General features: G+C 54.0%; 1 protein-coding gene across 2 annotated transcripts; it reads right to left on the bottom strand.

Annotated features, from left to right (window-relative positions):
• On the bottom strand, window positions 1-8,209 carry MECR (mitochondrial trans-2-enoyl-CoA reductase). Of its 2 annotated transcripts, none has more exons than XM_050909876.1 (10): window positions 8,121-8,209; window positions 4,630-4,727; window positions 4,353-4,484; window positions 2,651-2,794; window positions 2,464-2,566; window positions 2,094-2,196; window positions 1,723-1,796; window positions 1,163-1,223; window positions 639-711; window positions 1-289 (listed from the first exon to the last, which is right to left on the bottom strand). In XM_050909876.1, the coding sequence occupies exons 2-10, from the start codon at window positions 4,673-4,675 to the stop codon at window positions 126-128; spliced, it is 900 nt and encodes a 299-aa protein (XP_050765833.1). In that variant the 5' UTR covers window positions 4,676-4,727; window positions 8,121-8,209; the 3' UTR covers window positions 1-125. The 2 variants fall into 2 exon arrangements, with proteins under 2 accessions (XP_050765833.1, XP_050765834.1); XM_050909877.1 differs by having other exon boundaries at window positions 1-279; window positions 626-711; window positions 8,121-8,190.
• Window positions 8,210-15,700: the final 7,491 nt, after the last annotated feature.

The following is a 15,700-nucleotide window of genomic DNA, read 5'->3' as shown; positions in this document are numbered from 1 at the left end:
CTGGAAGGTTTTTTCCCCTCCTGAGCATCTCTTGTCTGCAGACAAGGCAGGAAGGGAAAGCTTGGCTGCGGTGGAGCAGCACCGGGCTCAGCTCGCTGCCACCCACGAGCCGAGGTCTTGGGGTGTCAGAGGAGGAGGATCTGCTTTGAGGATGTGAAAGGCTTCATGGTGGCCTCCAGCGCTGCCTTGTAGTCCTGGAGCGGGACCTCAGTGCAGGCCGGCGCGACGAGCTGCCCCCTCCGGATCAGCTGGCACAAGGCATCCATCATGCTGGCCAGGCTCTCCTGGTCTGCAAGGGAAGGAAGGAGCTCTCACCGTCCCGTGTCCTGCGCCTGCACTGTGCCAGAGCCACCGACCGTCCCCGGGCAGACGCCCGCCTGAAGCCATACAGCCTCCCCGGGTGCAATGTGCTCCCAGCTCGGGCATGTGGGATGGGGCAAGAGCCCCCGGCATGGTGGCACGCCACGGTCCCTGCCTGAGCCACACCGCCCAGTGCCTGCGTTCCAGCTGCCCTGAGGACTATCAGCACTCATGACACAAGTAAGAACAAAGAGGATGGCACCGGCGTGGCGGTTTGGCGCTCGTTCCCGTGCCGACCCGCCGCACCAGTGCCGTCCCTCAGCACCCATCTGGCTCACCCTGCGCGTGGTTCTTCCTCCACTGGGTCATCCAGAAGCCACGGAGCCGCACGTCCCGGAAGATGAACGCGCTCTGCGGAGAGAGGGAGCCGCGCACCCAGGTGAGACTTGGGTGTCCCCTCCCAGTGTGACAGTGGTGGAAGGTGGCAATGAGGCTCCTCGCTCCTTCGTTAGCGCTCTCATTTGTGAGTCAGGGCACAGCGGGATGCGGAGATGTGACTCCGAGGTGTGGAGTCAGGGCAGGTTTCACGCTCGGCATCTGCGGGGCCATTTCCCCGCTGGGATTTCACAGCAGCCCAAATCCTCCATAAATAAAGCCAAGAGACCCGCACCGGGACGCAAAGCAGCTCGTCCCATAACAGACCCCATCAGTTAAATAAAAAGAAGGTTGGAGGCTCTCAGTTTGCAGGCAGGGGAGAGCAGAGCTCCTGCGGTGCTGAGCAGGAGCCAAGGGGACGGGGACTTCTGGAGTGGAGCACAGGGGACATGCTCTGAGGGGAATCAAGAGCATCTCCAGTACTCACCACAGGCACCATCACAGGCTGCTTTGCCATCCCCCCGTAGGTGACCATGGTCCCTTTGGGCCTGGAGGAGGAAGAGGGTATTTGGTTATGCGGTCCCCGACGTGCAGCTTTGACCTTGCAACCTCTCCCTCTGCCGTACCCAACCCCACCGCTGCACCGACGGGGCTGTTCTCGCACCAAGGGCTCCCCCAGTTACCCCTCAGACTCCACTTTCCACAGCTCCCCTCTCGCTCCCATGCACCATTAGCTGAATTTGCAGCTAAATACACCAGTTATACTTGGCCAGGACCTGGTGGACCTTCGTAACTGGACCTCAGCTGCCTCCAGCCACCGGCAGCGTTTGAGACACGCAGTGATGATGGGTTAACTTTAAGTCACTGCTATTTCCCAAAACCACTTCTTCTCCACTCATCTCCCCTCTCCAAAACTTCAGTGATGACCAACATCAGCTAACAACATCTCCGGGCACCTCTTGCACGCCAGGGGCTCTGGAGCAGGACTCTCCAGTGCCGGCTGCTGTCCCCGAGCCCGTGCCCAAGCCACCACCCAGCCAAACTTACTGCAGATGCCGCAGCATCTCCGTAGTGCTTTTGCCTCCGACGCAGTTCAGGGCGAGCCGGGGCTTCGGAATGCTCTGCAAGAGTTTATTAAGAAGGTTCCCAAATTTTAGGGCTCCTTTTGAGGATGGGACCGCGGTTCTTGAGGGAGCAACTGCCTTAACCTCAACATTTACCTAGGGGCAGCTAAGAGTCGTAGAGCTAAAATCTATGATGTGGCCCTTGCGGTAGCAGCAAAAGCCCTCAACTTCTGGGGCTAAATCCTGATCTAGAGAGAGATTTGTCCTTCCCACCATCCCTGCACCTTTCCCCGCAGTGCTGAACCGCAGGGACAGCCCCGGACAGCCTCTCCAGTGGGATCAGCATTGAGGTACCTTAAATATATCTTTCATCTCTGGCTTTCTCAGCATCTCCTCCGTGATGACATGGTCTGCGCCCAGGGCCATCAGCCTCTCCACCAGCTTTGGGAGATCAGGTCTGGGGGAGGAAAAAAAAAAACCAGGACTCGGTGAACCAGAAAGCAGAGCATCACCTTCTCCTCCCTCCTGCTCAGATGTAGCTTGGGGACAACAGGGCAGAGGCTGGAGGACACCTCGGAGGAACAAACAGGAGAAAATCCTGGGTCGGATGGGCAGGATGACCAGATCCAGCTCCCAAACTTGCCTGACCTCCTGCCAACCTCCAGCCCAGGCCGAGGGCAGCTCCTGCCCCGCAGGAGACCTTCTCCTCTCCCAGGGGACCCACCTGTCCCTCACCACGTTGATGGTCTTGATGCCGGAGGCTTTGGCGATCTGGATAACAGCCTGGCCCACGCCGCTGTTGGCGGCGTTCTGGATGACGGAGTCACCTGGATAGAAATAAATCAGATTTTCATTGCAGAAGCGACCAGCACAAATCCACCCGGATTTCTTTCCACTCGGCAAAGCCGTACCCGGCGCCAGGGTCTCGAAGTCGGCCAGCATGCGGTACGCCGTGCAGGGGTTGACGCTCAGGGTGGCGGCGCACAGCACCGGGATGTCGCTGGGCACCTTCAGCAGCGTCTCCTCAGGGAACACCCCCCGCGTCCGCCACGTCCCTGGGGCACCAGCAGCATCGCAGGCAGCGCAGGCAGAGCGGCAGGAAGGTGGGCAAGGAAAGGAGAATGTTATGAGACCTCAACTCACGCCATAGCCTGAACGCCGCTCGCGGCAGCATCACCACGCCACGCACCATCTAAATTCTGGAAAGCAAATAACAAAACGTTTTTCCGTATGGGTACAGCCAAAATACTGCGAGAGGCAGGGGACGGATCCCCCGTTGCCTGCCGAGATTTATCACCCAGCAAAGTCTAATCATTTCCCAGAGGGATAACGGAACCGGGGCTCCCTGGGCACAGGGAGTGTGTGCAGAGCTAATGGAAATATTCTCCGTCCTATGGATGAGCCCATATATTCAAAGCCAGTTTACTTAGATTTAGTCCCTCTGTATTTATATCTGATTTAACTCCCTATCATCCATTTACTTTTTTTTTAATGTTTAAAAATGTCACATTTGGATCTTAACTAGATAGCTTTCCTTCTCCCATTAAGCAAAAAAGCATTTTAAGAAGAAATAGGCAAAGAACAAGCTGTTACACTAAACCAGAACTGACAATTTTTCTGGCCATTGGCATTTTGGAGGAGCACAAGAGACATTTGTTGGAAAATAAATTCCCATGCTTTCCCATCAGAGCACTATTAAGGAGAAAACTGTAATGGGATATAACCATGACCTTGCACAGGTTAAATGCTTTATCCCGGGTCTTTAAAGAAGCTCTAAGTAAATGTGACAAAACGCGGTTGTTTCCAGAGAAGCACAGATTGCTGCGATGCTTTGTAACAGCGCAGAAGCCCCATAAAGGGTCTATGCTATCGAAAAGTAGATTATTTCTAAATTCAAGTTTAGCATAAGCAATGGCATCACTACTGCTGCTACTGCATGTGCTCCGGGTTTTCACATTGCATGTGTCCCGTGCACAGGAGCCCCCTCCCTGGGGACCTCCATCCTTCCCTGGAGCCCCCCTGCATCTGCAGAGGATGAGCAGCATCACTCGCTGTGGCTGGGGATCAGGTACTGAGCTTGCTTTAAAAGAAAAAATACAATAAATAATAAAACTTAAACCAAGATATAAACAAGTAAGAAATGAAGATGCCTTTGTGCAGCTCCGGCAGTTATCCTGATGCTTTTTGTCTGAGACAATCCAGCCCATTATATTTACGATGAGGCTAATACGATACTAAATGGGTTCCAACTGCTGCTTCCCTCACCCAACATTCTCTAATGGAGCTTTTTTTTTTCCATTTTAAGTCACATCCGATTAGATGTAATTGCTGTAAGCGGGAGGGGCACGTGGCTCTACCCACACCCAGCAAAGATGGTGCTTTGGAGAGCAGCAGTTTTGCTCCGGGACCCCCAAAATCCCCGCATCAGCTCCCCCAAGCATTGGTTTGCACAAGAGCATGACCACGGGTTTGCTCTCTGTGCAGGCTTGGGCAGCTCCCGCTGGGCTTGAGCATCCCAAAAATCCCCTGAGAAGATGCTTTGCAGGTGAGGGGATGCAGAGGAGAACCTTGCCGGTGAGCAAGGATCCGGCGGTGCCGGGAGTACGCACTCACCGAGTCCGGCGCCCGCCGGGATGACCCAGTCCCCGGGTTTCAGAGCCGCCACACGACGCCCGACCTCCAGCACTTCCCCGACACCTTCGTTCCCTCCCACGGCTGGCAGCGGGGAGAGGATGGCGTAGGTCCCTGCCGGGAAGCCGGAGGTGAGCTGCAGACCTCGTCATACCCCAGACCTCCCCACCCCAGGAGCCACCTCCAAACCCTCCGAGACATCCCGCCGGGAGCATCACGCAAGAATTAATACGCAAAAAAGATGCAGCCGGTGCGTTACCTTGGATCATATTGATGTCGGCAGGATTGATGGGGGCTGCCAGCATCTTGACATGGACATCGGAGTCCCCCAGCTCGGCCACCTCGAGGTCCTTCAGTCTGAATGGGGAGACACAAAGGAAAACCGCATTAATACAGGCTTGGCTGATGACTTCTGCGCCTTGATTTAAGCTGGAAAGAGATGCCCATACCGCATATGCAACGCATTAGACTTAAAATAAACAGCACCATATTCCGTATCTCATCTATATTACTGTAGCCTGGTGTCCTCCAGCAAAGAAACCCAACATCCAACTCAGACGACCCCGTCAAGACTCCTCTGTCCCCAGGGAGCAGCAGGTAGCAATGCCCGTGTCCACCCCTAAACCTCACACCTTTAGCCGGGGTTAGGAACAAACCCTAAATAGTCCTTGCACAGAAAAAAACCCCTCCAAGAGGGATGACGCCCCCAACCCCTTTGCCACAAAGCTGTTTTAAATGCGATGAAGATGCTCTTACACCACGGGAAGAGCGGGGCTGGTTAATTTAGCTCATCTCCCTCCCACAAATGCATCCTCCCGGTGTGCACGGCCCTGGGGGAACTGCAGTATAAAACTTTTGGGATACCTTGGGTCTTGCAAGGGGAGGGAAAAGCTCCTCCAGAAAACCCAGCAGCACCATGCCGCAGACCAAGGGGAAAGAGGAACCAGGGGCTCGATGACTGCCTGACCCATCGGTCAGCCAGGGCAAACCCATCCAGCCATGCCCGTTTGCAAGATGAAGGCAATTTTAACTACATTTAAAGGAGCTGGGGGCTCTGCACAGGCTGCCAATTTTAAGAGCGGTTATTTCCTGCAATTACACGCTGCTAAGTACGTGTCATTAGGAACAATACACTGAATTTCTTTTCATGGCTTGGCCCTGTGCTGGCAAAGGGGTTTCCTCCTTTCTTCCTTCAAGCTGCCCGGCTGATTTGGGGATGACTTCAAGGTTTGAATTAAATAGCACCGTGCATGTGTCAGAAGGCTTTTAGCACATGGGAATTTGCATCACCGGCTGCAGCTCTTGCTATAGGTCTTCCATATGCTCCAGTACTGGTTTTAGGTGAGGGCATCAGGCGCCAGCTCTAGCAGCAGCCACCTAAACAGAAAGCCCACAGCCTGAATCCTTGCTGAGCACCCTTGCTATACGGGTACATCCCCAAGCACAGAAATCCTCCGTCTGCATCATGCAAATCCGCCCCCGCTGTCACTCCGGCCGCCCCGTCCCTGCACACCCATCTCAGGGGCAGGTCTCTGGCTTTTGCAAGTATTTTCCTCTCCTAATTAGCAATTAGGACGATGAGACGTGAGGGAGGCTCCGAGGAGGGTCCAAAAGCCTCACTTGGAGAGTTTGGCATCAGTGAGGTGCAGGATACGGCCCTGCAGCCGCTGAGTATGACCCAAGAGTCCGGACTTCGGTGGATTTTGCTCAAAACCACGTGTTTTTGGCAAGGTTATGAATTATGAAGCCAGGTGTGTGTCTAACATCCAGGCAGGAGGCAGCAGCGGCTGCCGTGCAAACCAGCCGCCAGAACGAGCAGGATGACGTTAGCTCCTTGCAAACCCGCTTCAAACCGAACTGCAAGGCTTCGTCAGGAAAACACAGTGACTCCATCCTGTTGGAGGTTTCAAAAAATTAAAAATAAAATAAAAATCAGCATTACAAGACGCAGGGACCCATGCAGAGGCATTGCTGCCGATGGGCACCCGCACCTCCCGCTCCCTGGCCTCCAGCAGTGCCGTCTCCACGCTGTATGTATTTTTCTGCCTCGTTAGGCCGCAAATTAAATAATTTTGAGTTTTGCCACCCTCTGCATATCCGACTAATTGAAATCCCTTCCTTTTTCTTAAATGAGGTTAAATATTGAGGTTAAAGTTAATACCATACAGCACCTCTGCACAGCATCAGCCCCGTGCCAGCACCTTGGGCATGAACCCCCTGCTCAGATTTCCATCCCATTAAAAAATCAGATTTATATTAGACAGACGGACAGGTTTTTGATGGAGGCTGCTAAAAGTCAACCACCCAACAAAATCCCGCATCACCAAGCAAAGTAACGCTCGCTAATCGTAACAAATTCAGCAGGTTGCGCAAAAAAGCCGCTGTTGCAGTTGGCCGGGGGTTTTACAGCTCGTCTTGCCCCGCTTTAGTGTTACGGGAACTCGGATATTTTCAGAAATCTGCAAAAAAGAGAAGTCATGAAGCACAAGACTGGCCTTGCACAAGCCACGGGGCGAGGGCAGCAAATCTCAGGAGCCCTCAGCGGTGATAAGCGCTGTTGCACAATTAAAACGGTCATAAGGAAAAGCAACTGTCCATCCCCAAAAAACCCCTGGGGGTTCGGTGTCTGGGTGCACCCGGATAACCTCCTGCATTTCTAGGGGTGACCTAAGCTGGTTCAAACGGGGCAGCAAGTCCTCGAGGTTTCCTCCCTTGAAAAAAAGGCAGAAAATCCACCAAAATGGGACTTTCCCCTTGCAAGGCTTTTTGTCTGTTTTAGAAGGAAAATCCCACGCCGCCGCCGAGCGCCAGCCGCTGTCCCCCCAAAAAACGCTTGCGACGCCGACGGGCGCGACACCGGCTGGGTCCCATAATTGGGACCTCAAAGAGAAACCCCATCAACGTGATGCAACCGAGGACGAAGCCGGGGCACGGCGATGCCAGGGACTCAGACCTCCCCATCGTACCCCAAAATTAAGCAAGAATGGGCTTCCTGGGAAAAATACATGGTTTTAAGGCAAATTAAAGGAGCGGCAGCAGGTGGGTGGGGGATGGGGAAGCAACCCCTGCCCCAGCATCCGCCTGGGAGAACATGGCACACTGCGGGATGTGGGAAATGGGGGCACCCCCGGGCTCCCCCTGTGTGCTCGGGAGCCTCTGAACACCCTTGGCACTGCCCTGGGGGTCCTGCCCTGGGGTGGGCAACCCCTGACCCCCCTGCAATGCACCCCCAAAACAGCCCACCAGCACTCCCAGACCCACACACCTCATCTGCACCTCCCTGCTGCACCCCCACCCCACAGTGCACCCCTCTGCTAGCCCCCACCCCTATACCTATGCCCCCCACTGCACCCCCACCCCAGCCTTGCCCCTACACCTGCACCCCCACTCTCCCTGCAATGCACCCCCAGCTTCGCCCTCACCTCATTCCTGCACACCCTACTGCAATGCACCCCCAGTATAGCCCCCCCCACCTGCACCCCCAGCAATGCACCCCAGCTTTGTCCCCACCCCATTCCTGCACCCCCTACTGCAATGCACCCCCAGTATAGCCCCCCACCCCATACTTGCACCCCCCTGCAATGCACCCCTATTTTTGCCCCCACCCTATACCTGTACCCCCTACTGCAATGCACCCCAGCATAGCCCCCCCCCCATACCTGCACCCCCCAACGTACCCCCCACCCTATACCTGCACCCCCTGCAATGCATCCCCAGGCCTCGCCCCCCCATGCCCCCCCCTTCCCTTACTGCACGACGGCGGGGGGCTCCCCGTGCCGCTCATAGAGCAGCCCCCGCGGGGGGGCCCGCGCCGTGGCCGAACGCGCCCGCACTGGGGGGGTCCGCACCCCGCGCAGCACCCGCGCTGCAGCCCGCTGCATTCCGGCTCGGCTCGGCTCGGCTCGGCTCGGCTCGGCTTGGTTCGGTTCGGTTCGGCTCGGCTCGGCTCGACCCGGCTCGGCACTACTCGGCACTACTCGGTTGAGCCCGGCGCGGCCACCAGTGGCGTCACGAGGGCAGCCCCGCCCCCGCCAGGTCGGCCCCGCCCCCCGCCCGCCTTAAGGCGGCTCGGCCACACATGCGATGAGCCGGCGGGTCTCTGCGGGGCGGCCCGGGGGGGGGGGGGGGTGTCTCCCGGGATTGCCGGGGCCGGAGTCGTGTTTCGGGGCTGGTTTATCCCAAAACGCTCGTAAAAATATTAACTGTGCCGGCGTGAGCGCAGCGAAGGCAACGGCAGCTCCTTGTGCTGAGCCGTGCCAGCCCAGAGGCCTCGGTGATGGGCCCAGGAGCATCCTATAGAGCCCAGGCAACGGCGTCCTTGGCTCTTGGTGTATGTGATGAGACATTTTGGGGAGAACAGCCCCTTTTCGCTGCTTTATTAACTGGTGGCTTCCAGCCACCCTGGAAGGGACGTATGTGCTTGCCATAGGCAGGGAAAGCTGCGCGGCACGTGTTCATCAGATGATTGTTTAAAACAACAGATGCCTGGCACAAGTGGTGAGAAAAAAAATTCCTAACAGTAATTTAATTCAATGTTTTGTGTAATTATCTTGAAGGAAAGGTCTCATTTATTCTTCCAATTAAAACTGGTTAGATCGGAGGGAAAAAAGGGAAGCGAAGACGCCTGCCTTACTGATCGACCTGTCACGGCAGAATAGGCAGCGGGCTTTAAAAATAATTTCTTCTTTCGTGTAGAGATTGGACCTCTCTGACTGGGTGGTGGGAGCAGCTCAATAAATCCTGGTTTGCTCATCACAGTCCGCTTCTACGTGCAATTAGCAGATTCCTTCGTTAACGCCATCCCTCCCCTCGCCAGCCCGGGAGCTTTGCTGGTCCGCCCGTGGACCAGAGCATCCAGGGGACTGGACGACTTTGCTGTCTGCAGGTTTTGGGGGGTCAGGCTGCCTTCCCGCCCTTAGGGCGGTTGGGTTTCGATGGCCATCAGCATCCCCCGTAAATCCAGCCGCTTTCCCTTCCCGCTCCCCCAGGCCCGTTCTCAAGCACCCGGTGTTTTATTCCCATAAAATTGCTTTGCAATCAGTCGATATCCAGGCGAGGAGTTACTCGGCTCACGCCCAGCAGATCTCCTGCCAGCAGATTGTCCCTCGTCTGTGCCCTCCCAAGTCTGTCCCCATCCCGGTGACACAGCACACAGACCCCAGTGGGCACCCGAAATTAGCTTGGGTGCTGCAGGGTGCTGCAGGGGAGGGTCCCTTCAGGCTGAAATGTCCCCTCCCTAAGGCTGCGGTGATCTGAAATAAAAGATTGTAACCAACTTCCTTGATATTTCACATTATTTCTTTAAGAAAAAAGGACAACAACATGTTTTTTGGGGTGTGAATTCACATGAGTGGAAGGTTCGAGACGAAGGCAAAGTCCAGTTTTGGAAAAAAATCCTCTTCAGAGGTGGTGATGAGGATTTTTCTGCCTCCCTGCTCTTCTGGGAGAGGGTTTGCAACTGCTTTTGGCAGGGGGCGAGGGAGGGCTCGGCTCGGCGCGTCCCTGCCGAAGGCTCAGCGAACAGACCAGGGGAGCAGAGGGAAAAAGAACTTTTCTCACCGGCTTCTTCCGTCACGAGAAATTTTGGTGTCGTAATTTTGGTCCTCGTAAACAGGAGCGGGGTGTCAAAGTCTTCAGACACTCGTGGGGTTTGCAAGTGAATCCTTGCTGACAAAAACGCGCTTGCAAACACCCCGAGCCGACGGCACCCGTGTGCCGCAGAGCGCCGGCACCGCTCGTGACGCTGGTTGCTCTCTCCAGGCGGGATGGGACTGTAAAGAAATAAAGGAGAAGAATCGCTTAGCGTAACTTGCTTAGCATCAGCAGCTACGTTTGCTGAAGCCGTAAGGCTGCAAGCTGTGAACTTGCCTTTAGGTAGGCTGAACTTTTCTCTAGCTCAGTAAAAGGAGGGCTCAGCGCCCGTTGGAGCTGGAAGATAAGGACGCAGGGAAGGCTGCTGCACTCCTTCCTCTGCAGAAGCTGCAACCTTGGAGATACGAAAAGAAACGGCCCGCCTGGAGACAGCGAAGGGACCCAACGAGGAATGGGAAGCCCCCAGACCCTAATATGATGAGTAGTGGTCAGAACTGTCACAAGAGGGGTGGGGAATTCAGCTTGTAAGGGTACAATTGCCCAGGGCTCACTTTTTTCGGGGTCCCTCTGCGGAGGCACCCAGCTCGAGCTGTTTCTACCGCTCTACCACTCAAATAAATTACTTTATTGGATTTAAAGCCTGAGACTCTGCTACGGGATACCGAGGGTGGAGAACCTTCTTTAACAGGATGATTTGAGGAGCTGGGTGGAGGGACAGGGTGGGACCGGGGTGATGTTCACCCTCCGGGAGCCAAATCCAGCATGGGAGGAGGTGGGCCAGATCCTGACATGTGGCATCGCATCTCCCTGCCTCCCCGGGCCACCTCCGTCGTGGGTGTCGTGGTTTAACCCCAGCCGGCAACTCAGCACCACGCAGCCGCTCGCTCGCTGCCCCCACCCAGTGGGATGGGGGAGGGAATCGGGAAAAGGAAAACTCGTGGGCTGAGGTAAAGACAGTTTAATAGGACAGAAAGGAAGGAAAAATAATGATGATGATAATACTACTAATAATATGACAATCATACTACTAAAAGAATTAGACTATACAGAACAAGTGATGCACAATGCAATTGCTCACCACTCGCTGACCGATGCCCAGTCAGTTCCCGAGCAGCGATCCGCCCCTCCCGGCCAACTCCCCCCAGTTGATATACTGGGCATGATGTCATATGGTCTGGAATATCCCTTTGGCCACAGCTGTCCCGGCTGCGTCCCCTCCCAGCTTCTTGTGCCCCTCCAGCCTTCTCGCTGGCCGGGCATGAGAAGCTGAAAAATCCTTGACTTAGTACAAACACTACTTAGCAACAACTCAAACCATCAGTGTGTTATCAACGTTATTCTCAGACTAAATCCAAAACTCTGCACCATACCAGTGTCGTGGTTTAACCCCAGCCAGCAGCTCAGCACCACGCGGCCGCTTCCCCCTCCCTGCTCCCCGTAGGGCGGGGAGGAGGAAAGAAAAAAAAAGTAAAACTCATGGGTTGAGATAAGAACAGCTTATTAACTAAAATAAAGTAAAATACACTACTAACTAAGAATAATAATAACTGTAATGAAAAGGAATACAACAAAAAAAGAAATAACAGCCAAGAAAAGACAAGTGATGCTCAATGCAGTTGCTCACCACCCGCTGACCGATGCCTGAGCAGTGATCCGCCCCTCCCAGCCAACTCCCCCCAGTTTCTATACTGGGCATGACATTCCATGGTTTGGAATAGCCCTTTGGCTAGTTGGGGTCAGCTGCCCTGGCCATGCTCCCTCCCAGCCCCTTGCACCCCTGCTTGCTGGCAGAGCATGGGAAACTGGGAAGTCCTTGGCTTAGGATAAGCGCTACTCAGCAACAACTAAACCATCAGCGTGTTATCAACATCATTCTCACACTAAATCCAAAACCCAGCACTGTACCAGCTCCTAAGAAGAGAGTTAACTCTGTCGCAGCCGAAACCAGGACAACCAGCTACTAGGAAGAAAATTAACTCTATCCCAGCCAAAACCACGACAATGGGATGGCAATTAGTTCAATATATACATTTCTATTGTATTAAATTCAATATGGCATCCAAAAAAAGATAGACAAGAGTGCTGGGGCAAGCAACATCAGGATCGACTACCAACCCTTGGGTTGCTGGAGCTGGTTTCCAGCCCCCTACGTGGATGCTGCCAGGATAAAACCCCACACCAGAGCTGGGGACCCGGCCCCCCGAGGTCAGGGCGATCGCAGCCATCGGATGCAGAGAGGAATTAGATGAGCCCATGGATTTCAAAACATATTTTCTTGCTCTAATTGGCAGCACTCCCTTTTACTCAGCGTGAATCATCGGGAGAGGCTGGATTTACTCCCTGCTCTTGCAGCTCCAGGGACGCCCCATCCATGCAGTGAGTTTGAAAGGGCTCAGAGCAACCCCGTGCCACTGGTGATGGCACCGCAAGGAGCCGTCGAGCGCCGGCAGAGCCATGGAGGGCAAAATAGGCTTTTCCCATGTCATCGTTTGGTGGGATCCTGAGCACATCCGTGTCCTGGCAGCATCTTTACCGCTGGGGAGGAACGATCCTCGGGAGGCTGAGCGGGGCGTGCAGCCATCTCCGGCATGGCTGGCCACTTTAAATCAGCATTTTAATCTAATCACAGCAATAAAATAATAGGATTTTAATAGCCTCAAAACCTGCAGCTTTCCGAGGACGCCAAGAGTGCTTGAGATTTTTTATGGTGGGGCGGCTGCAAGAGCAGCTTCGGGCAGGCAGAGGATGCTCACAATGCCAGCAAGCCTGCATGCTGGGAGACGCGGGTGCCCACGCTCTGCACCATGTGGCAAAGGGTTAATAACTAATTCCACCAGCAAAGTGAGATGCCTTTCCATACCCTTAGAAACGTATGCATTCGCAAATCAGGGCTGGCAGACAATTTATGATTATTTTGTTAGTGTTTCTCCTGTAAAAAGCACAATTTCCTGGTGATTAATGACTACTTCATCTCCCGAAATTGCATTTTTTTTAGGAGAGATGCATGAAAATCCACTTTGCAGTTGAGGCTTTAGGAGTGGGTGGGGAGAGGAGGAAGAGGAGATGGTTCCTGAGCACCCGGCGCTGCGGCGGGTGCTCCGGCCGGGGGAAGGAGTGATGCTGTCCGCTCCCCTCTGCTTTAAGACCCTGTTATTGTTAATGAGCTGTGATTTATCAGAGCTGTTGATTAATTTGAGTTATTCATACTTGTTCATGGCTGGAAAGCAAAAGTGCCGCCAATAAGATGGATTCATTCTTGCAGACATGGGCAGCCCCTGGCCTGGAGCCTGGGGGGATGCGGGGATGAGTGGAAGCAAGCGCCCACGAGAGCTGGGTGACACCAGGGTGACATTTGCTGTGATTTTATCCCTAAAACCTCAAGACCTGTTGAGGACAGAGAATTTATCCCTTGGTTTACAAGGACAAGTTGAGCCCAGCGGATTCACCCCGACTCCGGGAGCCTCATGTGCGCTGTGATGCCTCCAGCTATCCTAGCACTTAATCAAGTTCATGTGGAATTATTAATTAACTGCTTACAAGATGGACACGCTTTTTAATTAAGGAGAATAATAATCTGTTGCCTTTTCCCTTTTTGGTGGAGAAATTGAAGGTGTGTCTGCTTCGCTGAGAAATAATTAAGAAAGCTGAGGCTGGAGAGATTGCCTTGAAGGGGGGTTTCTTTGGGGGGATGCTTGGTGTTGCATCTCCGTGGCCTTCCCACGGCAGCCACATGTGGTCCAAGCACTGCTGGACCTCCCGGAGACCCGAGACCCTTGCAAGTGTTTTGGGTCGGGATACTGGGCTGGGATCCCAGAACTGGGACGCACCAACGGGACAAGGCTTGTAAAACAATCTGCAAAATAATTCCCTTTTTCAGGCAGAGAAAGGGACGCTCAGGAATGTCCCAATGGGGGAAGGCGGTCGATGGGCTACACCGTCCCGCCGAGCACGGAGCTTCCCGTCTCTGCCAGCCACTTCTCCCTCTTTTTACCTGGTCACTGCAGCCACTGTCCCCGTCCTCCTCTTGTGTCCATCGTAGGGTCCTGGGGCCAGCCCCAGCCCCACCACCTTGTTTTTATAAGGCTTAGGAACTTAGCCCGGCTGTTATTTTCCCATTTTGAGCCCCATTCACCCCAAATCCAGCAGCACTGGCAGAGTCCCATTGCTCTGCCTCCATCGCCTTTTTATTAGATGTGCCTGAATCTTCGAATGAAAAATACATTGTGCTTAAAGACCCACTTTACATAATCCTTGTTTTATCCCTGAATCCCTCATTTAACACCTCAGACGGTGCTGGACAATCCCATACACTCTGTTGGATCCTTCACCTAAAAACTTGTGCCCGATGCTGCCGGCTCAGCGTTGTGGCAAGGGCAGATGTGCCCTCGGATGCCCAAGGAGGCTTTATTTTTTTTAAGCGTGCCGATGGCTGCTTCTTGCCCCTCTGATTTTTTTATCCGCCTTTAAATTGTTTCATTGTCAGATAGTTAAAAAAAAAAAAAAAAACCAGAAAGAAACGCAACGTTCGGCGGCTAACGGAGATTTGATGAGTTCTGATCCTCTGCCGATGAGATGAACAAGGAGGCTTCATCTCGAGCCGTAAATAAGGAAGGAGAGGGAGATGCTGAGAGGATCCAGCTGTGCTGCTGCCCGCTGGCTCTCCCCGTGAGCTGCGTAACCCCGGGACATCGTCCTTGCTTGGTCCTTGCTGTTGCTTTTCCCATCCCTGCTTTTTCCCATGCCGCTCGTATTTGGGTTGTGCAGCGGAGCTGGTCTATCCCGGGACTCTCGGTGGTGATGAATGCAAAACTCATCACGTTTGGGCATCTTTCCAGCTTGGGGCAGCGCAGGAGCTGGTGCCCCGGGGACCGGTGTTTGGGGGTTGATGCCGAATCGAGGTGCGATGCCCTCAGGGCATCATCCAGCCGGGCGGAGGAGGATCGCGGCCCGGGCGGGGTGGTGAGGTGCTGCTTTTGGGACCCGCGTCGCTGTGACGGCACCCAAAGGCGTCACCCCTGTGTGACTTTGCACCCCTCTGCCCATCTCATCTGAGCATCACCTCTGTTTTCCTCTCCCCGTATCCGCTGCAGCGTGCCACGTGCTCACACGCCCGGCAGCGGGATAAGCAGCAGATTTTTATATATTTATTTCCATGGGAAATAAAGTGTAGGAGCAGCTGCGCTTTTGGTACCATCCCCACTTCAGACGGAGCAGTGGGCAGGGGAGATCTCCTGAAATATCTTGAAAAGATGAAGAAAGGCATCAAATCAGCATCTTTTACCCTTTTTTAACTGTATTTTAGCTTTTCTTTTTTTCCTCCCATCCCGATACGTTCCCATTCTGCTCCCGTCGCCTGCAGACCCAAAACATTTCCAACATTGCAGGAAACTGCAAGCGTGAACCGGCTTATTTGGGAAAAGAATTGATCGATCTCTGAGTTTTGGCGGTTGAAAAGCTGGTTGGTTTTGTTCGTTCCTGTTCGGCTCAAACGCCCGACGAGCTCTTTTTGTTGGAAACTGCCGAGCGCATCCTTTCTCCGACGGGGTTTGGAAAACCACCACACCGGAGCTGCCGATGCTCAGAGGAGGACAAACAAGAGGGAGGAGAGCTGACCCTTCCCCTGTACATAAAATTGAATAAAATAAAACCAAACAAGCTGTAAAAACAAATTAAAAAAAAAAAATGCTGGATACAATATTGTTCCCTCCTTTCCTTTCAGTTGGATTTTAAATGAAGGC

Source organism: Gymnogyps californianus, chromosome 22 (genome assembly GCF_018139145.2).
Source record: "Gymnogyps californianus isolate 813 chromosome 22, ASM1813914v2, whole genome shotgun sequence".
Classification (NCBI taxonomy): domain Eukaryota; kingdom Metazoa; phylum Chordata; class Aves; order Accipitriformes; family Cathartidae; genus Gymnogyps; species Gymnogyps californianus.
Note: the sequence above shows the minus strand (reverse complement) of the source record. Positions and strands in the feature narration are given on the sequence as shown.

Excerpts from the sequence above, each read along its gene's own strand:
- MECR (XM_050909877.1), bottom strand. The coding sequence starts at position 4,675 with ATGCTGGCAGCCCCCATCAATCCTGCCGACATCAATATGATCCAAG. Across the intron at positions 1,797-2,093 it reads AGATGAAAGATATATTTAAG|AGCATTCCGAAGCCCCGGCT; the intron begins GTACCTCAATGC and ends AAACTCTTGCAG. Across the intron at positions 712-1,162 it reads AGCCTGTGATGGTGCCTGTG|AGCGCGTTCATCTTCCGGGA; the intron begins GTGAGTACTGGA and ends CTCTCTCCGCAG.